The 27,342-nt window shown below is 40.8% G+C and overlaps 1 protein-coding gene across 1 annotated transcript in view; it reads left to right on the top strand.

Moving 5' to 3' along the window:
- The window catches only part of fgd (faciogenital dysplasia), a 51,690-nt gene that overhangs the window by 17,408 nt on the left and 6,940 nt on the right, over window positions 1-27,342 (top strand). The window contains exons 2-10 of the mRNA XM_069140391.1: window positions 13,598-13,768; window positions 15,629-15,830; window positions 16,063-16,678; window positions 19,781-19,870; window positions 22,808-22,944; window positions 23,949-24,105; window positions 24,452-24,590; window positions 26,566-26,624; window positions 27,104-27,250. Coding sequence (XP_068996492.1) covers window positions 13,598-13,768; window positions 15,629-15,830; window positions 16,063-16,678; window positions 19,781-19,870; window positions 22,808-22,944; window positions 23,949-24,105; window positions 24,452-24,590; window positions 26,566-26,624; window positions 27,104-27,250 — 1,718 coding nt within the window. The remainder of the gene's footprint in view (window positions 1-13,597; window positions 13,769-15,628; window positions 15,831-16,062; window positions 16,679-19,780; window positions 19,871-22,807; window positions 22,945-23,948; window positions 24,106-24,451; window positions 24,591-26,565; window positions 26,625-27,103; window positions 27,251-27,342) is intronic.

Genomic DNA, 27,342 nt, shown 5'->3' with positions numbered 1-27,342 from the left:
CCCCTCAGACAGCCTTCTCCTGACTCGCTGCTGGACAAAGATCGGACTCTGCTTTTTGTATTTTTATTTGTGCCACACAGCAGGAGACGGCAGGAACTCCAGAGGGTGAAAACTGAGCAAACATCGAAGGTAGATGGCAAACTGAGTTTACCCGGTGAGTTACAAATGGCGCTTCGTCCTCTCTCTGTAGTAGATTCTTATGTGTATCTGATTCATGTGCACACTTGCATAAAGAAGCGTTCTACCTTTAGTTTATAGGTATAAAGTGCTGCTGCTTCACAAAATGCATGTGTTTTCCTCCAATTCAATCCCCAGCCTGGGTTATGTTTGGGTGTGCGGGCTTGCAGCTGTCTGCTGAATGTGGGCTAATTCTCACTGCCCTCTGAAATATACATGCCAGTCTGCATGTTTTATTGAGAACGTACATTGGGGGCAATTTTCTGCTGCCTTGATTCCTGGATTCCCTGCAGCGTTTCTTTTAGGGGAACTGTAGAGTGGGACAGCGGACGTGTGTTTTAGTTCTAGTTTGTTTGGTTTTCCGTTTCATCTACACTGCAGTGGGTAATTAGGAGTGAGAGCTGAGCCCTGTGGCTCCCTGAACAAGTGATATTTGGGGAGTAATTGTGAGCAGCAAATAGTGCCAATGTTTTTTTTTTACCCCTCTGCTGCACGTCTTCTTGTCTTTTTTTTTTTTTTTATTAAAGCTGCACTCCTTTTTTACAATTTTACAACTTCATGTGAATACAAGGAGAGGCTGAAGTGACACGGCGATGACTACTACTAGCTTAATGATGTCATTACATGGCAGCGTGACAGTGATTTTCCAAGATATTTTAAAGCTTAATAGATTGCACAGCCACTGTTTGACTATTTAGTCATTTATTTAGCACTGATGTTAGTGTTCAGTTTTTTAGCTTTTTTTTTTTGGGCACACTATAATTTAGCTGACTGTGGGGAGTTGTCTTAAAGAGAGGGGAGTCTGAGTGTTTCCATGACGACCGGCAGCAGCTGTGTGAGCCGAGGCTGAGTGTGTGTGTGGCAGACACTGTGGCATTGCCTAGAGACTGCGAGACTCGGCCTAATCAACGACCTTTTGACCCAGATCAATGGGATGATGCTGAGCCAAGCAGCCACAGAGTCTGGCTGGCATATATACACTGTAGTACGACGCCGGCCGGTGCTGTGCAGCTGTTTATGTTTCCTGGATCTCCACGGGCTTCGCTGGCATCAGAGTGGTCTGATCCTCTTAGACTGGTGGTAGTATTAGTGTAGAAACAGGTTTTTTATATATCACCATAATCACTGATTTATTAGAAGTGTAATTAAACTAAGTCTAACCTCAGAATATCCAAGTCCCTGCTGGTGCTGGATTTCTTCATGCTACCATTCATGAAGTGGGTGATATTTTGTAGATAAAATACCAATAAGTGGACAAAAAGTTTCACAGCCAAACTTTATCTAAGCTTTCAAACATGCCTTTGTCAGTGCCCAAACCACTAAAGCTTTGCTAAAACTTCTGCTCATGTATTAGAAGCAAACAGTTTTAAAACTAAAATGACCTTTGGTTACAAGTCAGAAGGGGGAAAAAAAAAATCGCCTGAATCAGCTCCTCTGTGAGAAAGTCCCAACAAAAACAGGTAATCACGAGCTGTCAGACAAGCCATAAACACCATGAGCTGATATTTACGGTGAAGCTGCTATGTAGAAACCACCCGTACTTAAAGCCAACACACAAAGGCTCACACAGTAACCTTGTGTGAATGCCAAAATCCCAGAACCCCTGGGCAGTGGAAAAAGTTGTGAGTCATGTTTCACCCATTTCCCTACGTCTGGGCAGGTTTACTTTTAGAGAAAGCCAAAGGAAAGGATGTCTTTAGCCCGCAGTGTCCACAAGTATTTAATTCACGGGTGGGTCTGTAACTGTGAGCACAGCCGTTCTGTGCGAGTCATTAGTTTTAAAGATTGGTCTGTTTGTAGTTCTGCATCTGCGCGTTTTTTTTTTTTTTTTTTTTTTTCCTATATTTCTTCCTTTTATTATGATGTTGTTTTCATTATTTTTTCCACCTCATCATGTAGATGTAAATTCATCAAAGTCAAGCTTGTGGTTTTTTTCTCCATTCCTTCGCTGAATCAAGAGGAAGTGCCTCATGTTAGTCAGAGATGCTGGAGAACTTGTGGTGACACTGACCGAGACACACACACACACACACACACACACACACACACACACACACACACACACACACACACACACACACACAGATGCCATGTTTAACAGTCAGCCTGATTAGTGTACTCCATCACCCTGGTAATTATACCCACAACTTCCTCTTCACTCAGGGCACCTGGGGTCCTCCACCACTTGGAGCTGGTGATGGTATTTCCTGTGGCGTTGTTATGATAATTATAGGGATCAGTAAAAAATAAATTTCGAGTGATTAGATAATGATGCACGAGTAGACACTGCTGCCACCGTCTTAACAAGAGGACACAGTTAAGACAGTGTTTTCTGTGTGACATATCACTTTCACTCTCAACTTTTGTGGGTATTCTTCAGGTTGGAAAGTGAGAAGACACAAGTGTTTTGCTTTCTAGTATCATGGCTGTTCTGGTGTCTTTGTGTGCGTGTGTCTTTTACTTCTCCATTGGGTCTGGGCAGTCAGTCGGAAAGTGTTAGGCGCTCTCTTGTCTTCACTGAAGCATGTGTGTTGTCTTTGTACGAGACTTTGCCGTCAGACAGGAGGAAGAGAAAAATATTCACATGCAAAGACACATTCACAAACGCCGTACCAGCACGCCGTACCAGCAGCAGAAATATTTGCATCTTTTAGTCTGACCTCCTTCAGGAGAAAAGGCCATTTGTGTCTATTTGTTGTCTACTCTTGTAAAACCATAACTTACTTCAAAAGCTCACAGGGTTTCAGTGTTAACACTGGAGCTGTCTTTGTAGTTGTGACCTGCTGCTGTGGAAAGGATGAGGGATGGCTTCCAGAGGCCAGTAACGAGATATTTAATGATTTTCTGCTGCAGGGCACAGGATGAGTGCTTACAGTTACTCCAGCGCATGTGTTTATGTCCTTGCATACGTTCTTCTTCGTTAACAGACAGTTTTTTTTAAAATATATTCTCCTTAAGGGATTCTGACTGTTGAATCCTTTCCTGCCTCATTGACATCAGGGGAGGGGGAATTCACTGTCTCCTCGTAAAGTGTAAAGTCAGTACCTGTGCACACATCGAGCTGCTTGCAGTAGCTACCATAAATGGTCAATTTCAGGACAGTAAGCTCTTCTTCATGATCTTCCAGTTTTGTGCTGCACATTGCCTCACTCATGTTTCTCAGAAGCAAAAATGTGGAAGTAGGGAAATGTGGAAATGGGAAAGGTCAAACACTATTATCTTGTAGCATTTATGTGTTGTGTCTTGTAATAAATCAAGCCAACTAAATTTAGTAGCACTCTAGAAAATGTATAAAATATTTTTATATAAATTTAATATCATCTTTGACGTTGACCAACAGACAACAAGTAGCAGCATGAACAGCAGCTCTCTAATTGGGCCCTTCAGATGCCAACGCCCCCTCACCCCCCATGAGAGACAAGCTGGTGCAGGTAACAGATGAGGTGACAGGTGGGCAGAGCTGCCCGCTGCAGGCAATTATGCCTTTCTATAGAATTTCAACAAGGACTATGATTTAGCCAACGGTCCTGTGAAAGACGATACGACAGTTTTGAACAGAGTAGATGCTGGAAACAGTGTAAATGACCCCCTTCCACTGTTCATGTCATGGGAAGTGTGTGTAAAGTCTATGTTGTTTGGCTTGAAAACACCTGATGACTAAATATTTAGTGTGTAACCTTCTCAGAAGTGAGGATTTGCACATTTTTTCTTTGCCTTGTGTAATTGTAGAAGTTGGTGACCATAGATTTATGGGTTAATCAAAAGAGTAACAAGTATATTCATCATAATGAAATAATTAGTTGGAGCCTGAATTAGATCTGTATTTACCGTTCTTAAAGGTTATGAAAGGGTCAGTTCATGTCTTGTTTGAGCATCACTTACATGTTGAGTACATATTAGATTTTATTAAAGGAGAAAATCTGTAAATGAATGCAGGCTCAGAGGGTCACCTGGATTGTAGCACAATCATGTTAAACTATTTAATTTAATTTCTTACTCACACTGTTGCTCTAAAGACTAGAAGTAGGTCAGCATCTCTGTTTCAGGTCCGAGGAGTGAGATCAGCGTCTTCCATTTGAAGGTTGTAAGAAGCTGTCGCTGGCAGCCCGTCGGTCTCCTGTGTGGCTACATGAACGTGACTCTGAGCACTGCAGTGCAGTGCTGTGAGGGGAAATACTGGAGCCATTAGAGAGGAAACAGGAGCCTTTATTAGTCTGTCTAGTGTACACCTGGCTTCCATAACAAGCCTCTCCTTGTACAGTGATTTGTGTGTGAGTGTTTACTCATGGTTCTTGGTTTGTCTTGGCTGCTTGCTATCATGTCTTGGCTAATTCTGCCCCTTCACAATCCTCAGCTTGAAAAGGTTTTCTCAAAATATTAATTTAGGCTTCTCCCTCATTGGCATTTAAAGGTATTCAAGGTTTTCAGTGTTGAGCGGCTCATCTAAGAAATTGCAGCGAGCTGGTGTCATGCACTTCGTTCAGAGTTTAGACAGACTGACAGGAGCTGCTTGCCTCAGATGCTCCTAGCCGGAGAGAGCCCATTGCTGACGCTGCCTTTCAGGAGCCAAGTGACATTTTGCTAAAGATTCTGACGTCCAAAAAGACGCGTCAGTGTTGAATGTACTGTGACCCTTATGTGTGTATGTTGGTAAGAGTCCAGTGTGGATGAGCACTGTGGAGTAGCAGTGAGGGAGGAGGCCCAGCCTTCAACCTGGTTCCTCACCCTCAACCTTTCTTTTACATCAGCCCAGCCCTTCACATCCACACACACCCTCTCTGGATTAGACCAACCAGACTGGACTGGAATGGGCAACATGTTGACCTGTACTGGACAGGGCTGTCCTGCTCCGGGACTCTGACTGTCAACAGCCTCATAGACACTCCTCTCCACATGCTGACATCCATCCTGCCTGGTACAGATACAGGGTGGAGCGATGGGCACCTTTCCACCTCACCTTAACACTACCACACAGTTTTGAGAGCAGAGGTTGTGTTTGGGGACAAAACCGCTGACACGTGATACAACACTGTATGAAAATGTGAATGCATGTGGTGACTCAATGAATATATTTGGGCATAATATTGGCAGAAAAATCAAATCAAAAATTCTTAAAATTGGAGTTTATTTCTACTTAAGTCAATGTATTTATATTTATCTCGAAGCTGTTTGCCACCAACCAACCTGTTTTTTTTTACATTAACTTGCAATCTTCCTCATTTTTTAACAACACGAAGTAACATTCGCAAGCACATGTCCACATGAAACCCTTTTCTCTGTGTTAATCAGCACAGAAAAAGAATTGACAAGTGTCAGTTCTGACAGTCAATTAAGCTTTTGTTATTAATCAAGCAAACATATACTTCTCATTAGAGTGCTTTCTCTTTTTTATTTAACATTGTAAATTGAATACAGCAGTTTGTGGTGGTTATTGATTATTCTGCCAATTATGTACCTGATTAATTGTCAGAAAATAATGAAAAAGGCCCAACATAATTACCCACACCCTAAGGGGACGTTTTAAAATGTGTTTTCTTTTGTTGCCTGCACATTAAAGCCCCCCGAAATTAATATACAGTCACTAGCGTGTATGATAAATACCATTTGTTCTAACAAACGTGTGGTTGTGTTTTCTGGAGCAGCTGGACCCACTGGACACGCTCTGCATGCATCACTTCCCGCTGTTGTTCTGCAGGGGAAGACTGGCTTTTCCAGAGGTGTAATTCTGTGGCCGTGCGAGGTGTGTGTTGGTTGCCTGTGAAATGTTCTCTCCGTGTGGGTTGCATTTTATTTGGAGAAGGGTACGATTTGGTCGGCCGTGTTTTCGGTGGCGGCTGAATGTTTTTCTGTGGCCGCAGTGGAACACTTTGCAGCCGGCTGTAAAACGTTAGCAGATCACAGTGTAATGGTAGCAATGTTGACATGAGTTAAGTGGCAAAGTAATTTTGTGGTCAGTGCCGCACATGGGTTTCTATAAAGCTAAACCACCGGGCTTTGCGACAGAATGCATGTGCATGTTTACATTTATATACACTCGTTTAGTGTGCATGCGTGCTTGTGGTGAATAGTGTGTGGTTATCTCAAGAGACTCAACATCTTTTGAGGCGTCATCAGTCAATATTTAATCAATAATGCCGTCAGCTATAGAGGCAGTTTCTGACTGGTCCTGTCCACCACAATGATTGGTTAATCCCACCAGTCAATGTCAATGTATGATAAAATAATCAATACCGTCACACCTCAAAGACCCTTACTCAGTATAAAGAGCGCTCAAGCCTTGATCCAGAAGATTAAACTGCATAATGATCATTACAATATGGCCTTCCTAGGATGGGGAATGATTGAAATTTATTTTGAAAATGCTATTTCAGGCTTTAGGTGCTGATGACTCATGGAGCAGATCAGTGTTTGTGACGACCTCCCCCACCCCCTATGGGAATGGAAAGAGCTGGAGTGTTTTTTTCCAGGACCAGCGGTTAGAAATTCCCTCTGTTTGTGAGGATGTGTTCGTGTTTAATAAAACCGGGCTCTCCTGCGCAGCTTTGCCCTGATTGTTGTGCAGAAAGTCCAGTTGGGTTTTTATGTTCCGCTGTGAAAGCCACCATTGAGAGCCGCTACAGTAGATGTCAGAGGCTTCAGTAGTTTCTGGGACAGTCGGGCAGTCATCTCCACAGGCAGGTTTGTAAACACCCTTGTTCTCCTGTGTGTGTGTGTGTGTGTGTGTGTGTGTGTGTGTGTGTGTGTTGCCCTAATTGCCAATCTGTGGCTGTTTCCTTTACAGTAATGCTCTGGGCTACAGTACAGACTGTAGCAGTCAAACAGAGGCTCATTTCTCTGCAGCATAATAAAAGCCCAGCTATTGGTGAGGGAAAGCTGTGAACTACAGAGGCCAGTGTGCAGCCAAACTATCATGTGTTTGATAAAATTGTAATCATCCCCTTGTCATGTCCTCACATCATTGTGCTACTTACTGTAATCTCTTGAGTGTTCCCCGGTGACTTGTATCTGCTGCTGATTGTGCTGGCCTTGAGTCACACACACAGGGAAAAAGTCTGTGAGTGTGTCATATCTCACCCTCGGCTTTTCTTCTGACCAGCCACTAAGGACAGAGCAGTGGCTGAGAAATAAAGGATGCTGTCTGACCCATGCACATGTCTACATACTTACTGGCTCACTAAGTGCTGGGTAGTGGTTCTTCTTTCTCCTGCTCACATCTGTTGATGTGTGGTTGCTTTCTGATTTATTCATTTAACGGGAAGAGTGCACTTTTACCAGAATTGTGTGTCTACTCCAAGTAAAGGTTGTTCTTTTATAGTTTACTTTGACCTACCTGCTATATTAACAGTATAAATCAGCACTGTTGCCGTGGCAATGGCTCATTCTTTGGTTTCCCAGGGCGCAGTGTAGTGCAATTCCTTCTAGAGCAACTTGATTTAGTTTGGGACTCCACACTGATGATACCACTCTGATATCAACACGTCAATCTTTGTTTATGTTTATCTTTCTCCACTTGTTGACAGCGTATTTTTGCAGGAACTGGAAGCAGATGGGTCTGTTTTTCCCCCACTGTATTTACAGCTTTGACTACTACTATATATAGTATGCTGATGCTTGCTAACACAGCTCATCATTGCTGTGTTGCCTCTGTGATACTTCCCACTTTCTCGTAGCAAAACCACTTAATTGTATTTGTGTTTTTCATTGTAAGCTATGACTTTCATCAACACTTTCCAGCCATCTGCTGCCTCCTCATCCTCGTCCCAATCGCTCTCCCTGTTTTATCCTCCCGGAAATCGCGCGGTCCTAATCTGTGGGAGCTGCTGAAATCTTCCCACTTAGTGTGGGAGACATGTCAGAGTGCCTGCTGTGCCCACTGACCTAAATTAGGGGGAGAGGCCGGACCTAACAAGATGACTTGCCTCTGCCTCCTCTGCCCCCAGCGACTGAGAAGCCATGATACCAGTGAATCTTCAGGCGCCACTAATTCTTAAACAACACAATAAATAGTTTCCACAGAGGGCTTCGCTATAACAGATGAGTCAACAAAGGAGAACGTGATACCGGAACCTGATGAGAAATAGATGAATATAGATTTGTAATCTGGGGCCAGATGTGTACATGATTGGACAGCTGTGGATCCGTCTGTATTTGTGGTGCAGGATTGCATGTGTGTGTATGTGTGTCAGTAGTCGCTGCAGTGAACTGGGAGTTGGAGCTTTGTTACATCTGTAGTGAAATCTGCTGATTGTGAGAGATTGAGGATCTGTCATCCTTCAGCAGCTGTTGTTATACTGACACCAATATTTCCTCCTGGGTTTTCTTTTTTTTTTTTTCTTAATTTCCCAACATGTGCATGGGGGATTGATCCTGTTAAAGTGATGCTCCACCTGATCTCTTACATTTTATCAATGAGAATTTAACACTGAAAAGAGTTTATTGGTACAACGATTTCTTGCTTTCTGAGCATGCATCTTACAATAGATTCTCCTATTGATGCATTTTCATTTACAGAAATCGTGGCTTTTCTAAACAGTCATATTTTTGACAGAAGCTAAGTACGTACACGTACATCTTTGTACCATCCATTTTCAAATGAGATTTAATTGCCTTTTCCGTGATTATGGAACCTGTCAGCGGTTTTAATTGACTATTTTGAACCATATTGCTTGTTTATTTCTGTGCCCCTGTGTGCTTATTTCAACCATATAAATAAAAATATTTGTTTCTATGTGGATTTCTGACTTTCTGTCTTTTAACCATTGGGGCGCTAACTGAAAAGTAAATCCAGGTCAGAGCAGACATTACTGTCTCCTGCTGCACAGGGAGGAAGGAGTGGAAGAGTGGTAGATGAAATGGTGCTAAAACTAATAGTGTCGGTCAAACACTGTGACCTTTCTGAATTTTTTTTTCCATCTTGCAAAAGAACAGCGGTGTGCGTGTGTGTGCGTGTGTGTGTGCGTGTGTGTGCGCGTGCGCGCGCGCGCATATCAGAGAGTTTAGAAGTGAAGTGGCTCGATGACCATTACAGACATTGGATGAGAGACTGCTACTCTTTGACTCAGTCTTTCAAGGTATCACACTGCAGGAATCAGATCAATATGACAGTGAACAGAGAGAGCAACATGGAGCCAGATGCACCGAAAGGAGCGGAGCAGGTGCAATGAAGGCAGAGAAACTGGGAAATGTGATGGTGACATATGACACGGGAATAATGAGGTGCGGCACTCGGAGAGGATGCCACTGCAATGCACCAACGTCTCGGTGGGGAATCGGTGGGAAGGGTTGGTTGAAGTTTTCGGAGCGGGATTGTCAGCTCCTCATCACCAGGGGTTGGTTTGCGGGCAGCAGACCTGATTGACTGGCTGTCTGAGCGGGGAGACGCTACTGAATCTGAGTGATCTGTCTCCCAGACAGCACTACTGGTGAGAGGCCTTTACTCAAGGGATGATGGGTAATAAATGACTCTGAGGGGGTCGCCTCAGGGCTGACGGTGACTGGCAGGCAGCTACATTTGTGCATTTCGTGGATGTGTGTTGTGAATCTTTGCATCGTAGGTGTTTGACAAAAAGGGAGATGACACATGAAGAGTTTCTTTGTAAATGAGACATTCAGAATTTTTTTATATAAATAACAGCAGCTGAAAGTTATGCAAATTATAGGTTTGACTTTTTAATGAAACTTTTTTTGATTGTTTGGCAAATTTTGCTTTATTCATTTTAGGTCACATTTGTTTCCCAAATTAAATCTAGGCTGTTGTTTTTTTGATTGTGAAATTCTTTTAATTCATTTAGAAAATTACACAACTATTCATTAAGAACCTTTTTTAAGTATTGCTGTCTGTGGAACTTTAATACTGTTAGGCTTCTGACAAATGTGTCCCTAAAATTTTGTGTCAAAACACATCAAGAATTGAAAGATAGCCCTGGTTTCTAATCTTGGTTTAAATCAATGAATCAATGAATACACTTTAAATCTATTGATTAATCTGTTTTATAAAAACAGATACTGTATATAAGAGACTCTACCTGCACAAATGTGAGAGCATTCGAACACATTGCTGTGATGTAGTGACGTAAAAGATGTGTTCCTTGGGTTTTTCTCCTATGACAGCATCACTGAAGTTGAGATTTGGTGAGGCCACGTGCTTTTCACTCACACAGAAGGAGAGAGGTTGAGAGTGTCTTTTATGTTTTTCAACGTGTCCCTTTCAAATACCTGAAGGGATCTGAATATTTCAGTCCACGGCGGCCCTTCGCTATGTTTAGAAATACACTGTAATGCAGTATTTCTGGTTACAACTCAGAATATTCACAGTGCCTCTCCGGGTCATTCTGTTCACTTCTGAGGAGTGCGTTACATCTCATGAGTGAACAGGGAAGACGGCAGATAACTTGCCACTTGGTTCGTCCAGTTAAAGAGATGTATAGTGGCTAATAATGGCTGAAATTGTTTCTGCAGGGAAAGGGTTGTCATAGTAACACCGCCCTACAGGGTGCAGCAGCGATAATGTTATCGGATGTGTAAATTCTAATTGTCCTCTTCATCCACTCCTCAGTAACTGGAACTGAGCAGAGGAAACTAATGAGCTAAGATCAGTGTTTCCTTTTGTGTTTTCACAAAAGCCTTCTTAAAGAATTACACAGCTACAATATTAATATCATTTCTTGGATCCCTTTGAGTCCAAATCAATTACGTGACCACTTCAGACCGACACACTATGAGTATTGTCAGTCATGGAAGTGTCTTTTGAGATTGTGTGTTACGGGCAAAGTTCACTTTATTGTGGCCCGGCTGTAAGACTATATGCCCGGATTACCGGGCTCTGCAGTGACACACAATCACGTCACTTTGGCCCCAGGGGGAGGGACTTGGATCAGGTTTGGCAGGTGAGCAGACAGGTGCTGTTCCTCAGACACAACTGGCAAAGGATCAGTGAATGTGCATGTTTGGTTGTAATGCAGAACTGAGCTTTGAAGGACTTTTTAGGGCGTGTGTTTGGATTGGTATGCCACAAAGACTAGCCTCAGTTGCGCACTTTGGAAAAGAGGGAGGGCAGGATTTATTTTAATATTGACTGTGTTGTGTGATTATTTTTTTTTCCTTTCATTTGTTCTTTGGACTTTGGATATGTGAAACTTCCTGACAGGAGGAAAGGTAATGCTCTTTAACACGCTCCCTTCTCAGGACATACTGTCCTGTTTACTGTGTATATTGTTTTATAATCATTTCTTTTATTTAATAGCTTTTAGTAACAGCTTGAGATCATTATGATATGAAAAATTAGAACTTTAATTCACTTGTTGACATATTTTCCAACGTACATCTTGAGTTCTGTGGATCAGTTGTGCCATTTCATTTTTGATTTGTGAGATTTTAATTAAGAGAAACTGTGGGTGTCAGTTCCTCTCTCTCTCTCTCTCTCTCTCTCTGTGCTGTGTCGTCAAGTTCCTGTTTGGTGTTAAGCAGTTTAATATGAGGGTCAGGTTTTGCTCTCAGGTAACCATGGCTACACTGAGTTTCCATAGGTACCAACCCCTATGCTGTCGTCTCCCACTGCTGTTTGTTTTTCCCAGGAAAGACTGCATTCAGTCTTGGGTCAAAGAGTACTTTACTAGGCAGTTGTTTGGCTGTAGGACATGTATGTTCCCTTGATCATGGGTCAAGCTTTTCCTCTGACTCAACCCTCAAGTTATCTCTGATATAGAGATTAGCTGAAACCAAGGCAAGAGACTCAGTATTTCTCTTGCTTTGGACTGAATGCACTTGAGTCAAAATGAAAATAAAACCTACCTGCTATGGGTACTGATTTGTGATCCTCTGTGTTGAAAACATTTTTAATCTCTGTAATCTACAGATCTGAGAGAGCTGTTTGCTTTGTCTCCTCTTGCCTTTCTCTTATTCCACTGTGGTGCGGCGATGGTGGGAAAGCCTGCAGTGTGCCACATGGGACAGACAGCGTAACAGGACTCATTACTGACTGAATTTTCTCCTTCCACTGCCTGGAGCACTGCAGAAAACACCAAATTAGATGTGCCAAGACTCTTGTGGGGGCTGTGTGCCATTTTGGACTGTAATCCAGTTGAGAGAGAGTTGGTGTGACTCCATCGAATCCATGAGCCTGAAGGAACAGAGCTGTGTGGCTGTAGTTTGCATAGTTATTATCATAATCTACTGAGGTACATCAAGTTGTTCTACACATCAGTAACAACAATGCCAGAAAGGCAGCTGTGGTTGCAAACAAAACCGATATAGAAAACATGCAGTGCACACAGGAATGGACACGCACTCTTCCACACGCACAAAATTGTTGATTTATTTTCGTCTGACTAAACTTCATATATCTTGTATCCAAAGCTGACTGTCACATTTATGTTGGAACAGTTAGGGGACTTCTATCCTGCATTAAATATACAAAAATCTGGGTGGAAATTTGATGGAAAACCATCTGGGGTATGTTTGTCACAAGATTTCAGCAGTAAAAACAAAAACAAACTCATGAGTGAACGGTCATATAAAATTCTTATGAAAATTTGCGTAAAAGGACAACTTTGTTAATATTCTGTTTTTTCTTGCTGTCAACAAATTCTTAAAAAAGCCAATAACGAATTTATCAGACTAACAGGAATTTCCAATGTAGTTGAAGCCAGATTTTAGGCGAGATGTGGGTATTAGTATTGAGTACTGCACCAAATCTGCAGCTGAAAGTAGTCCACAAGAACTGCATGTTTTATTATAGTTTGAGTGATGTTTGCTTAACACTACAGTCCAAAGCCATCTTACGAATATATTTATCCTTTTTTAATAAAGAAATGTCATCAAGAAATGAAAGTTTGTGAAATTTGTATTTGAGATGTTGAATTTGGGTTTGGTTTAGGTCCTGTGATGGGATCTGCTGACAGTCACCAAAATACAGAATATTGGCCACGTCCTATAATCAAATCCGCCTCTATCTAAGTAAAACAAAATGCAGTCCACTCACTGTCTTTCAAAGCCATTAAAGGTCAGACTGCTTGAATCAAAATCAGGTGTACCAAAAGGACAGAAATCTGCATTATGAAGGTACTTTCTCTGTCACACACACACACACACACACACACACACACACACACACACAAACAACCTATTTACAGACAGTGTGCAGAGAAGATCCGATGTGCTCGGTCAGATATAGGCCACAGAGTGTGACCACAGGCCGAGTGTCAGGATTGATGCTTCTTCTCCTCTGTGGTCCCACTGCTCTCTGTCTGAGGGCGACACCCTGAAACACGCTGAGCTCAAGGTCATTCACCTACATTACTGTCACTGCACACCGCTGCATTGCTATAGCAGGATTATTCCGGGATGCGGATGCGCGTTTAGATGAATCTTATTAAAGTGATCGATACCTGATATTATCTTTCTTCGTGTCTCTTCTCTGCAGACCTCCCTGCCTCCTCTCTGCAGTACCAGTGTGGATCAGTGGACTACCTGTGTTCTCCACGGCTGGTAAAGAAAGGCCCGACCCCCAGACCATGTCACGAAAGGCCCGCCGTCAAACCGCGGCCCCAGCCCTCCACCTCACCCAGACCGCCAACTGCACAGAAACCTCAAGGTAAACTCCTGTGACACGCCGTGGCTCCTTCAGGGCCAGTTTTGACATTGGTGCTGCCATCGCGATTGAAAGGTGCAGCGAGATCAGACCGCTGCTACTTGAGCTGTCATTTATTCTTCTCTGAAAAACACTTTCCCATAACACGGTACGTGTCAGCTGTCTGGCCTCACTCTGCCAATCACGCTGCTCAGTAGGTCACCTCTGCAAGAGCTGCTGGTGTAAAGCAGGCCAGTTGCTCCCAAGTGTTTGCGTTTGGGCATCAATTGAAGAATGCTAAATATGAACAACGTGTGTTATATTTAGGGAGTAACTGAGAAAGATATCAGGACATTCCACCATAGACTTGACCCAAATATTTACAGTGAAAAGATCACAGCTAGTCAAAGTTTGCTGAAGGAATGTGGGGAGAATAATTCATGATAATCATGATGATCATGTTTGATCATGATGAGCATTTTTAATATATGCAGATCGGGGACAAATTAAAGGAAAAATAAAACCAGTGTTTTAGGAAAGCCTTCCAGGAAACCTTCAATATCTCAAGATATCCCCCAGATTGGATGTTTTTATGGGGATTGTAGAGAGTGCGGTCCAACATGTTGGTCCAAATTGGTTTCAACTGGGTTGATATTTAATGGCTGCAAAAGCCGTAATTTGGGCTGCAACTAACAGTTATGTTCAGAATCAAGTCATCTGGTGATATTTTCTTCATTATTGTTTTGTCTGTAAAATGTTAAAAACTGTATAAAAAAACAAACAAATTATGATAGTATTCGAGGACCTAAGCTTATATAGAGTAACTTCTTAGTAGACAGCAAATAGCTAGTTTTGTTTGATCAATGGTATGCAACCCAAAAATATCCAATTTACAAAGATATAAAATATACAGAAGCAGATATTCCTAAAACTAGAGGAGCTGGAACATCATGATATTTAAATTTTTTTTGTTGAAAAATCATTGAAATCAAGTTAAAACCATTTATTACCACTGATCATAATCAATTAATCATTTTAGCTCTAGCTATAACATATAAGTCACAAGTCTGTAGTTTTAATAATTACACATTCATACTGCGTCAAAAGTTCCTGCTCTCTAGGGGTGATTAAGTAGAATAGAATACTTCAAAATGTGCAACAGAAAAAATCTAATGGAACAACCAGTGGATCAAGTAAGAAATCCTGTACCTTTTATCAAAGTGGACCAGTTCTAATAAAGAAACAAACTGAATTATGTTTTGATTACTACTTTAGTTCTAAATACAATTCTATTAAATTACTGTATAGAATATATATATTTTTTTGTTGTTATTTACAAATAACAGATGAAAGTTTAGAAACCGAAACATCTTGAATTTAATTGTCAGGAGTCATTTGCATGTAGACAAATCGGTTTCTTAAAATTAAATATGTGCGATTATACAGACCTTGACAGTGTATTTGAAAACTTTTCGTGTGCAGACATGCACTAGTGCAGTGTGTGTGTTTTAAAGACAGCTGTCACTTCTGCGCACGTACTTCTATTTTTCTTTTTTTTTTTTTGTGGCTCGGTGGCTGACGCACTCACTCGTCTCAGCATCCTGTTCTGAATTAAGGAAGTCAGCAGATAGCTGACGCTCAGAGTTGAACTTGTTCTGTCCGGCTGCTCTACGTTTCTATCTTGGACTTAAAAAGATTTTTACTTTTAGAGTTTTGTCTGGAGGTTTTATGAGGAAACAAGCAAGTTTAACACATGGACACCATCATGGAGGTTTTCTCACTGGGATCTATTCGTGTTACCTGATGGTTTTTGGTAATGTCTGCAGCCTCATGCTTCTCTGCCGCTCTGCTCTTCTTGTTATGTCTGGACTTCGGCATCTGTAGTGCCCCCTAAACCCACGCACCTGCTCGCCCTTGGGCAAGATAAGAAACCTAAACGGATCCCCCCTGCACCTTCGAGGCCTTTGCCAGCGCCCCCTCCTCCGCCTAAACCAAAGCCCAGCCTAACCCCTCCTGGCCCGGGAGCACAGCTGCAAAGAGAGGCCCAGAAGGTTGGGCTGCTAATTGAGAGGTTTGAGAATTCAAGGTAAGGTGGACATTTCATGTTAAGTCATGCTTTATCAGTTTTACAATGTTAGCCAGTTTGCAACCTTTTCATACATGCACTGGTTTTGTCATATAAGGATAAATACAAAAAAACAACAACTTGAGATTTGTTTTCTTCTTTTGAATTTCCACTGTGCAGACCAAAGTATAGATATGATTGATAACAGATTTTGTGATTAAAGCAGACGTGACAGGGTTTTTTCTTTTCCCAGGGTCCCCATCCTGGGGGCGCTCCCACGGTCACAGCTGCACCTGTGTCTCAGGATGGACACTGTGTCTGACATCACTTCCTCCTGCAGCTCCGACACCACAGCAAAGGTTGCAGGAGACTCCTTTCCTGTGGACAAACTTGCACTTGGCACCTCTGAACGGACTGACGAAGTGTCTGAACTTTCCTGTCTGGCTTCCATGCACATCGACGGCTCGGACGATGCCGCGCTGGACGACTGTGCGGAGGACGACATCACACACAGCGTTAGTTGCCTCAATAATGTGGAGCGGGAGGAAGGCTCTTCCCAAAAGCTCCTGGACAATCCGGACTCCTCGGACCAGAACGGGAAGATTCCCAACCGGGACAGTGGCATCGACAGCCCATCGTGCACCGCAGACGGGGAGGTTTTCCCCAACGAGGACGCCATCGACGAGGAGGATCATTACGACAGTGTCACTGAAACTGAGAGTGTATCCTGCTGCGTTACCCTGGGCAACAAGCGAGACTCAACGCAGGATGAGGACAGTGACTTGGACGAAGGGAGCAGTGGGGAGATACATTCTCTGACAGACACACAGACTGGCTATCTGACAGATACGCATTCAGAGGCGCACAAAGTGAGTACCTTGCACGATCAGCCTCAGCAGCCATAAACCTGAATGACCGTAATTGAATGTCTGAATACACACCACCCCACCACAACATTCACTATTTCATTTCCTTGTTGTGTGGTATTTTTCAGGAATTTTCACAGCTTGTTTAAACTAAGCACATCATGTGAGTTCAAAAGCTTCATGTCAGACACTCAGACTGCCTTTCATGTAATGGAAAAAGTTGCTTGTGTCTATTATTATCTCAGCCTGGATGAACATTTTCAAAGAATACTTCTACAGGAAATGTTAGATGCTATTATAGCCTCTGTTTTCTGGTCACAAGTGACTGACTTGTATCTAAAAGCGGCTCTGCTGTTACATAAACGGATGAATACCTGCTCAAAAAGCTGAAACAGGAGCTGGTGCTGATTGGAAGATCAAAGAGTCCACAGACACAAGTCTTCCCACAGCTGAGCTAAAATTTCAGACTTCTCATGTCCTTTAGTTGGACTATTGATTGTAAACAACACTGATACCTCAAACAGTGCACGCACTCTTCTTTATGTGCTGTCGATATGTCCTTTGCTGAGCCATTTTTGATATAAAAATATCAGTCTGAAGTCTTAAAATGCTAGGAGGCAAAAAAAAAAGATGAGAAATATAAAACTGTGTCAAACAAGAAGATACATCATTCAGGCTAAAAAAAAAAAAAAAGAAGAAGGAAATGTTAGACAGCATGAGCTCCAGGCATAGTTTTAGCACGGCCATCATGTAGATTTGCAAAGAATTGCTATCGTGGTTTTTCGCACGTTTTCAATGCTGTAAAACACACCCAAATCTCCCCCAAATGTCACATGAATACTCAAACAGGCGGCCGCTGCTGTCTGCCCACACCTGCTCTCTTTTCGGGGAAAGGTATCTCTTCCTGATCCCAACACTGCTGTGCACAGGAAGGGTGTGTTGTTGTGTGTGTTGTTGTGTGTGTGTGTGTGTGTGTGTGTGTGTGTGTGTGTGTGTGTGTGTGTGTGTGTGTGTGTGTGTGTGTGTGTGTGTGCTTGTTAGTCTTTCTATGTCTGTGTGACACCACAGCTGACATGTTGATGGCTGTATAATGACAATTTTGTCATGGAGGATGTGGGTTTTTCAGTGATGTGCGCTACAAGAGGATGAGGACAGACTGAAAACAAGTACTTCTGACTTTGTGCCATCCACTCTGCAAACAATGACAATTTGAAGTTTCACGTTAGTTAGTAGAGTAATTGTTGGTAATGCTCGATTTTCTTACAGTGCATAAGCTGTGGTTTAAGGGTGAAGACTTGGGTTAAAGTTATGTTTAAATTGGGGTTAAATGTGTGGTAAGCATAAATCTCAAGGAAGTTCGTGTAATCCACTCTGAAGGGATGGAAAAAAAATGATGCATGAGTACGTGTCTTCATTTGCAAGACAGCTGTTGTGAAACCCGAATTGTCGCAACAGGCCAAATGTTTCATGACCTCAATGCGTGCTATGGCTATGATACTGGGTTGGCTTTATCAGCAACATAATTGCATTGTTTTCTCAAATATTTTTGACGTCATCTCGGCTTCAGTAAGTCACGATGAGAAAAAGAGAAAGGCCACAGCAGCCAGTAACGTTTTGTCAGTTTCATAAGATTGCTGCTGCTAACCTAAACGGGTGACTAGAATAGAGCTCTGTTAGCGTCAGTTTATAGTAACCTCCTGCGGACGCTGCTTACTGTTCCCCGAGCCACAAGCATAAACATTCAGAAGGTTTATTTTAGTCCAAACATGTTTAAGATATATCTGAAATATCAGTTATTTTCTCCACAAAATAGAACAATTACCAAGATAAAGATTCTAACAATTACAGCTACTCCTCTCCCTCGCTAAATTTATTCATCCATTAGCTACACCTACTTATCCCTCAGAGGTTTGTGGGGGGCTGGAGTGATAACAACTGACTCTGGGCGTGAGGTGGGTTACACCCTCGCCTGTCAATCACAGGTCTGACACAAAGAGACAAACAATTTAGTAAGGCTTACACTCTAGAGTTCCTACATCACATACTGATATCTAGTTTATTGGATCATGATGGATTCCAAAAGTAATGTCAGAAAATCAAAAGAATTTGTATTTAAACTCATTAAAAGTGAGCTCAGAGAAAGTTTCCGTCCTTCAGCAGACGAATGTGAAAACAGCCCTTTAGTGTCAAATACAGTAAATCAGTATCCAGTCAATGTCAAATATCCAAGTGAAGAGCCAAGAAGCAAAACAGATTTTAAAGTTTTAAGGGGCTTGAATAAATAATGGGCTTGTTGCACCGTTTAGTTAATTTTGAATTCCAGACAAATATGTAATAACTGAGAGAGAAACAGAAGTGCAAAACTAAGCTTGTTTTTGTTAATATTGATACTATTCCAATTATTGTGATCATTGTAAGCTGATCATGGCACAAAAAAAAAAATCATAGGTACAACAATATTAGCAATCATAATAAATAAAACATTGAAATATAGTTTAGTTTTGAAAATTGTATCCACTGTTGGCACACAATGAAGTCAAAGAAGTCAAATTATTTTATAGCATGTATGTCAACAGTAAACATTTGCTGAAAAACAAGCTGCTGATTACTCTTATTGTAAACAGTGTGAAAAAGTAATTTCATTAAAAAAAAAATTTAAAAAATTAAAAATTCTATAAGAAGTATATTGATCAAGGAGGGATGGTAGTTGTGCATTTTGCCACATTTTGGTTGACAATGCAGCTGAAAGGCAGCCTTCATATTTGCAACAGAAATGTTGTCTTGTTCAGATCATCTGTGTTATTCATCTTAATAAAGGCACTGCCATCAACATTTGTACGGAAAACTATTGCTAAAGACTAAAATGATGAAATATAAAAACACTTTGCCATTAGAGGAACAAATTAATTATGGTCTTCACTGCAGCAATAACTTTTAAAGGTGTCATCTCCTCTCATGGGTGTCACCCATGGGTGTCATTATTAAGGATGATGAAAACTTCTCAAGTGCAGAAGAAGTGAACGTTTCCTAAGTCATACAGGAGAGTTATTGTTCGTGCTTATCTTTGTTTTCATGTAATCTCCGGTGCTTGTCTGTTTCCTTCAGTGCTCAGAGGCTCAGAGGCTCCTGAACATCGCCAAAGAGCTTCTCCACACTGAAGAGGCCTACGTGAAGAGACTCAACCTCCTCGACCAGGTGACGCTGTGCTTCTTTATCTGTTCGTGGCTCTGTGAGCGTCACAGTGTGTTCTGAGGTTTCCAGTTTCAATCACCTGTGTGCAAGTGGTGAGATCAGGGTTTAGCTGGATTAATACTGGCACAGCACAACAACACTCTGATGACTGGATTACTCAGAGCAGAGTAAGCACGATCTTGTGAGAACCTTTGTGTGTGTGGGGGGGGGGTTATTTTTATACATGAACAGCGTGAATACAGCTTTGTCACCAAAAACTTGAGCACACTAACTCTGTCTCTATTAAGAGGCATGCGTTTGTCAGGTTTATAATTAGAAAGCTCTTTTTGAAAATAAGTTTGGGCCTGATGATGTTGTTCAGCGTTGGCTTTTTACAGTAACATTTTAATCAAATTTACAGCTTATTTTCAATTTTATTCTGTACTATACATTAAAAATAGTACTATAAAAAATACATAAACTTTACAGTAAAGATAAAACCTATCCTGAACATGTTTAAGCTGTTCTTAATGAGGTTATTACATTAGTTTTTGTCATTTATTCCCACTGTGAAAAAGATTGCGGGACAACCATTCAAGGCTCACCAGTGTGTGGGGAAGTTTGTGAAGAGTCAAGGTGTTTGGAGCACTTTAGCCCTGAGCTAAACCTCCGCTGATGTTACATTCATCTAATTGTCATTATTAAGGGTGATTACATGCAATTTAGCATCCAGGTTTTGATTGGATTTTTGGAGTAACCTTTTATGTGTTGCTTATGTAAACATATTGAGAAATATGGATACAGTGTGCTAACAGCAGTACTTCAATAGTGACCAAATAGTGTTGCCTGTAAAAAGCTACTCCAGGTTTCTCTGTTGGTGAAGAACACAGTGGCTGAAATGTGAAAAATCAATGCACAGCTGTATACAGATAATGAATGCTGTTATGATCATGTACACAGTGATATGAATAATAACAAAACTGGGATAAAACACAAAACAGGGAAGTTAATGTGAATGTAAATGACCTAATTAGGTATATCAAATATCAGGAGATAATCAATAATGCCCGTTACAATTTCCCAAAGTACAGGTCTACTTCAAAGTCGCTATTTGGACCAAAATCTAAAAATACTCAGTTTACTGTCTTTGAAAACAAAGAAGAGCAAGAAACTCAGATGAAGTGATTTCTTTTTCAGTTGTTTGATTCATGCGAATGCTTTTTGTTTTCGATGGTTTCAGCTCCTAACTTCCCTCATCATATTTTACACCCTGATTTCCATCTCCTTTGCCATCCCAAGTCATGAGTTCCTTCAGTACTCCAGAGGCTCTTTTCTTGGAGCATCTCTCATTTTTGTAAATAACTTCTTTTTTTCTTTTCCTTGTACCTCAAATGTACAGTATTTATGTTCACTCATGTCTGCGTTGAGAGTTCAGCTCCAGTGGATGCGTCTTCTTCCTCTTCGTTCAGTTCATGTGGTAGCAGAGAGGAGCAGCTGCCCTGTTGCAGAGCATCTCTGGTTTATTTGCTGCTAAGGGCAGAGAAGCCTCACAGTTAACTTCCTGTTTTAGTCTCACTACTTTCACACGACACCTATTTCCATGAATACAATAGATAGATAGATAGATAGATAGATAGATAGATAGATAGATAGATAGATAGATAGATAGATAGATAGATAGATAGATAGATAGATAGATAGATAGATAGATAGATAGATAGATAGATAGATAGATAGATAGATAGATAGATAGATAGATAGATAGATAGATAGATAGATAGATAGATAGATAGATAGATAGATAGATAGATAGATAGATAGATAGATAGATAGATAGATAGATAGATAGATATAGTTACTTAGTTACTTAGTTACTTTATTAATCCCACAAGGGGAAATGTTTTCACTACAGCAGCATTATAGGTACAATAGTGCCCATCCATTGTTGTGGCTGGCAAGGAAGCAAAAGTCGATGAAAGTGATGCTTGAATTTATCAGCCACGATGAATACTATTTTCAATTACAAAGATGAACCTGGAAATTATAATCCTGCTGCTGAGAAGACAGATTTTATTCCCCACTGACATTTATTTGTAATAATATCGCTGAAACAATTAGTTAATCAATTTTCATTCGAAAATTAATCACAAAACTTTTCATCATTTTAATGAAAAATTTAAATGGATTCTCCAGCAACTCGGTATTTTACTTCCATAAAGTTTTGGGATTCACAAAGATAAAAACTGAAGCAATAAAGGGTATGAACATAGGTATCCTGAATTTTGGTCTGTTGTTTGGGTCAAGCTCCGTAAACACTGGATCCTACATTTCCCATTCAGGAACCTACAGCATCTTTAATTGAACCTTTTCTGCCTTGTTCATTTCTCATGTCGCATGTCTTTCAAACTTAACAACTCTAGGTTGTAATACATGCTGTCTTATTTAAATCTGTAGTCTCCGAATCCAAGCTGCCATCAAGGTTATTTTCCTAGACTTGATTAAGCTCCCCAGAGCCTCAGAAGATGTTTTACTGCCTGAGTAGGGTTATTAATGATTAGCAAGCTGATTTTGACATGTAAAATATTAATTCAAAGTGAATAATTGTAGCCCTCATGCATTAATAAGGGTTTGCCTCGGGACAGAGAATTACTTTCAACATCAGGTGACAATTGTAAACAGATGTTTAACCAGCCAAACTAAACTCGGTGAGATTGGTATTGGTCAAATTTATATTTTAAACTTTAACATAGAAGTGCTCACTCAAACACATTAGACAAAGGATATCCTATCTTGCTGCTGGTCAGACTTGATTCAAGTCAGAACTGGAAAAAATGATTGTTTGTGTAGATAAACAACAACATGGGAATTTATCTGTTCATGTTTACATGCCTTGAATCCTTGAATAGGAGCCAGTTTTTTAACAGTTACATGAATCTTTGTCTATAAATGTTTCCTTTACAGGTATTTTGCACTAAACTCACAGAGGCTGGAATCCCTCAGGATGTCATTACAGGGATCTTCTCCAACATCTCCTCTATCTACTGCTTCCATGATAAGTTCCTGCTCCCTGAGCTCAAGACACGGATTACTGGAGAATGGTGAGGAGTAAACACTCAGCGGGTTTCCTGAAGTATCAGTGTGAGCTTATTCTACAGACAGTTTGGCTCTGTATTGCTCAGTTCAGCCGTTGGTGCTGGTTGTAACAGACAGCTGGGGGGCAGCAGGGGGCGTTATCGTCAGGCGTTCAGTGGTGTCGGATTGCTAGCTTTTGTGTTTTGTGTATGTCAGAGTTGTAAATTGAAGGCCTTTTTTTTTTTTTTTTCCCCCACAGTAAGCAGGAAATTTACCTCCAGTGTTTGATATTGTGCCAACATCAACCACCCTCGGTAGATAATGACTCCTCTAGAGAGCTGTGTTTAGGGAAATCACTTGTCACATAATGGCTCCCCTCACATTATTCTCTGGCATCCATTAAAATTTATTGGCTCAGACAGAAAAACTTTAAGAGCTGTAACACAAAACCAAGAGACATCCTCACAGGAAGTCAGAAAAGTGCACCTTAATAAGAAAGTTCGTAAGAAGGATTCATTTGTACATGTTTCCCAGTCATGTTCTAGAGATTAATCTCATCTTTTATGAACCTTTGTTTGTTTGTTACTGCTGATGAATGACATCAATGCTGCCTTCTGTCTTTTTTCTACGCTAATTTAGCCTTTGGTGGTTGTGAAATGGAAATCTGTGTTTGTGAAATGTCAGGAGAAACAATTTAATTAAATCAGCTAATGCAAACCTTTAATTACCAATTTTACCTGATTTCCCTGCAGTCTTTGGGAATTATTCTCCACAGCTTCAATTTGTAGTATAAACAAGTAATTTAATGCACAGGGAAGGGTTGACTCAGTAATATGTAAAAGCTTGTAACAGTGACAAGCTGAATGATGATGATCTAATCCATATTGCATATGCTATACAATGTTTTTATAAACTCTAGCATTAAATAGATCCATTGTATAAGAACAAGTTGTGGACGAATACAGCACCTGCAGAGGGTTTTGTAAATTCAGTCTTGCACTGATCTGTTTGTTTGTGTGCGTTTCTGTAGGGACTCAAAACCTCGCATCGGAGACATCCTCCAGAAACTGGCTCCGTTCATGAAGATGTATGGGGAATATGTGAAGAACTTTGACCGAGCAATGGATTTGGTCAACACCTGGATGCAGCGGTCCTCACAGTTCAAGAGTGTCGTCCAGAATATACAGGTGTGTGTCTGTGTTTGTTTGTTTTGTCCCCTCATTTCAAACCTCCCCCACTGTTTGTCCACTAATAGTCATAAAACGATGCATTAAAGATTTTTTTTTTTTCCATTTTCCAACAGCAAGTACTGGAAAAAAAAACAGGTCACATATCTAATGATTGTTATAAATATATATATTCTGTTAGATTACAGATTTATTAAATTTTTTCTAGAATTTTTATCAACAAATTTGGAGAATTTAGGCATAGGAGGAGAAATGTGGTCTTCTGAGCTTCACATTACCAATAGTGTGTTTTCAAGATTACCCAGTTCAAAACTTACCTTTTTTGTATGTGTGTTTAAACCAACAGAAACAGGATGTGTGTGGGAACCTGACGTTGCAGCACCACATGCTGGAGCCGGTCCAAAGGATTCCTCGCTACGAGCTGCTGCTCAAAGACTACCTGAAGAAGCTGCCTGATGACGCTCTCGACCGAAAAGATGCAGAAAGTGAGATATTAAGCACACAGCTTTTACTGCAACACGCGCACACGCACACACACGCACGCACGCACGCACACACACACACACACACACACACACACACACACACACACACACACACACACAGAGTTTTGTCCACTACTCAAAACAGTTCATGATTTGATGCACTCGGAGTCTTGGAAATAGTGTAAAGCACTTTGAGACCGCTAATGTGATAAAGTGCTATATAAATGAAGACCATAATTCATTTGTTCCTCTAATGCACGAGTGTTTTTATATTTCATCATTTTAGTCTTCAACAGTAGTTTTCCTTACAAATGTTAAATGGCAGTGCGCACATTAAGACAAATAACACATGGATGATCTGAACAAGACAACATTTCTGTTGCAAATATAAAGGCTGCCTTTCAGCAAAAAGCTGAAATAATTAGAGGTTAGAAGAAAAACCTGAAAGAACATGAACCGAAGCAGATCCACATTTCCTGCTGAAGCAAAAACATGTCCACCACATTTGAACAAAAAAAAACAAAAAAAACACTTGGGAGTTGCATGACCCCATGAACAGGTTTAAAAAGGGGGAGAAGAAAGTAGAGGGTCTGGGGAAAAAAACTGTGCAAAGTTTGAAATCAGATTGTTCAATGTGTGTGCTGTTACACAATGAGTATATCTGTCACTCTTCCCACTGTTTGTACCCCAAAGACACAAACTTCAAAACCACATCAGTGATCAGAAGGAGCCAAAAACTTGCTTCACTTTGTGTTGTATGTGAACACAGCTTGTTTGAAGCAGTCGCTGCCCGGCTTTTACTCCTCACAGCTCAAATTCATTTGAGGGCCAGTCAGTGAGATTTATCAAACATGACACTATGATTCATGTTTGACTCCATGATACACATCATCACATTTTTGGATTTGCGCAATATCGCGCTACTGTATATTATGAAACAGTGGACTTTATAATTCCAGAAACAGATTCTCTTGCAGTAAATGCATTATTGCTTTTAAAGGGTTTTATACACTTTTGATTTTTGCTTGGCTTCTCCTTTGTAGAAAAATATGAATGTTGTTGGGTGATGCATCACAGTCATGGCTTAACTCACCTTTCAAACACAAGCCTGCAAAAGAGGTTTTTGCATACAATGTGTGTATTGTTAGAAAAATAATATTTATTAACATTATGCAACAAAAATCTATGTGATTATGTGAACAGAACAAAAAAGCCAAAGATAATATTTGATGTTCCTCTTTAAGGCAAACAGTTCAATGTTGTGTGGAGACGAGTAGTCTCATTAATGTCCTCATTAGGATAATTATGACGATGATGGCAGACTCTCAGCAGCTCCTCTGCCCTCTTATTACACAGTTGTTCGTAGGATGCCCTAGTTTCACCCTGGTGCTTCAAAATCGGTCTTCCTCTTTCTCTAGTTTCATCTACAGCCTGGTAGAGACAGATTACACATTTAAATGATCTAATGTCCTCCCACAGCCCTTGTGTCCATTTACCTAAGCCTTAACTTCACCTCTCTGTGTTGGTTGGAGTCAGTTGAATTGTTTCTCTCATCCATCCATAAAAGCAGTTTATCACAGTTGTTTTGGCCTCATTTCCCCCGCCCGCATGTCTCTTCTGTTTATGTAGGTTATGATTAAGATGGCTAAGTCAGGTGCTTGCAGGCATTAGCACTCGACTCACCACTGGCTAAAAACCAGCCTTAGACACTTAGTGTGTCATATCAAGAGTGTACATGTTTAGTTTTTGCTTTGTTAGATTTGTATCACAAAATTATTGGAACATCTCTTGACAATTATTGTTTTTCTGTGAAAACAAACAGATTATAAACTTGTTTTTTGTGTGTAAAAGAGAATAGGAGAATGTTTTATCAGTCTGCAGTTTGAATGTCTTGAATAATCTAATCAATAACATGATATTGTTTTTCTTTCTGGATTTTATTCTAAAATCCTAACATTTGTTTGTGTTATTACAGAGGCCGTGGAGCTCATTTCTACTGCAGCTAACCACTCCAATGCAGCAATCAGGAAAATGGTGAGGCTTTGCTCAATGTTATATTTCCTTCTGATGTTTTTTTTCTTTTTGTTTTCACCTCATAAACTCTTTTCAACCCCGTAGCTTTATAAGAACCAGGTAATGTGTTAACACAGTAAAAGTGTCTCTGATGTTATTCTGTCAGTCAGCAACATCGCATTAGTACAGACAGGAAGTTGCTGTTTCCTGCCTCAAGTTTCACAGCTCGCGGAAGTCTAACTGATTCTCTTTAACATTCATCCTCCTCAACTCTTTCCTTTTTCTGTCTGTGATACCTCTCACATCCTTTAAGCAACTTAAGTAGACAAATGTTTCAATGAATCAATAAAGAAATATAATACCTGCATTCTGCCTTGCTGCAAAACCCATGAATGAATGTAGGTCTAGCTGCAGTGTTTGTCTTGGAGCTCGATATAGCTTCTCACTGTAGACTGTCTTCCCTGCTTTCCTCATCTTCCTGTTGCTTGATGCTTTTTTAGGAGAAGATGCACAAGCTGTTGGAGGTTTATGAGAGGCTCGGAGGAGAAGAGGACATAGTTAACCCCGCCAATGAGCTCATCAAAGAAGGACATATCAAGAAGATGTCAGCCAAAAATGGAACAGCACAAGACCGATACCTCTACTTGGTGAGAGGACTTTTAAATTTGAAAAGTATCAGACTGCGAGAAGATGCTCCTAATATCTGAAATCCTCATCATCTGCATTATTTCTGCCTCTA

Source organism: Embiotoca jacksoni, unplaced genomic scaffold, assembly GCF_022577435.1.
Source record: "Embiotoca jacksoni isolate LCO1_2020_lvr unplaced genomic scaffold, fEmbJac1.0.p SCAF_9, whole genome shotgun sequence".
NCBI classification, from domain to species: Eukaryota; Metazoa; Chordata; class Actinopteri; family Embiotocidae; genus Embiotoca; species Embiotoca jacksoni.
The sequence above is the reverse complement of the archived record's forward strand: the minus strand, read 5'-3'. Positions and strand labels throughout refer to the sequence as shown.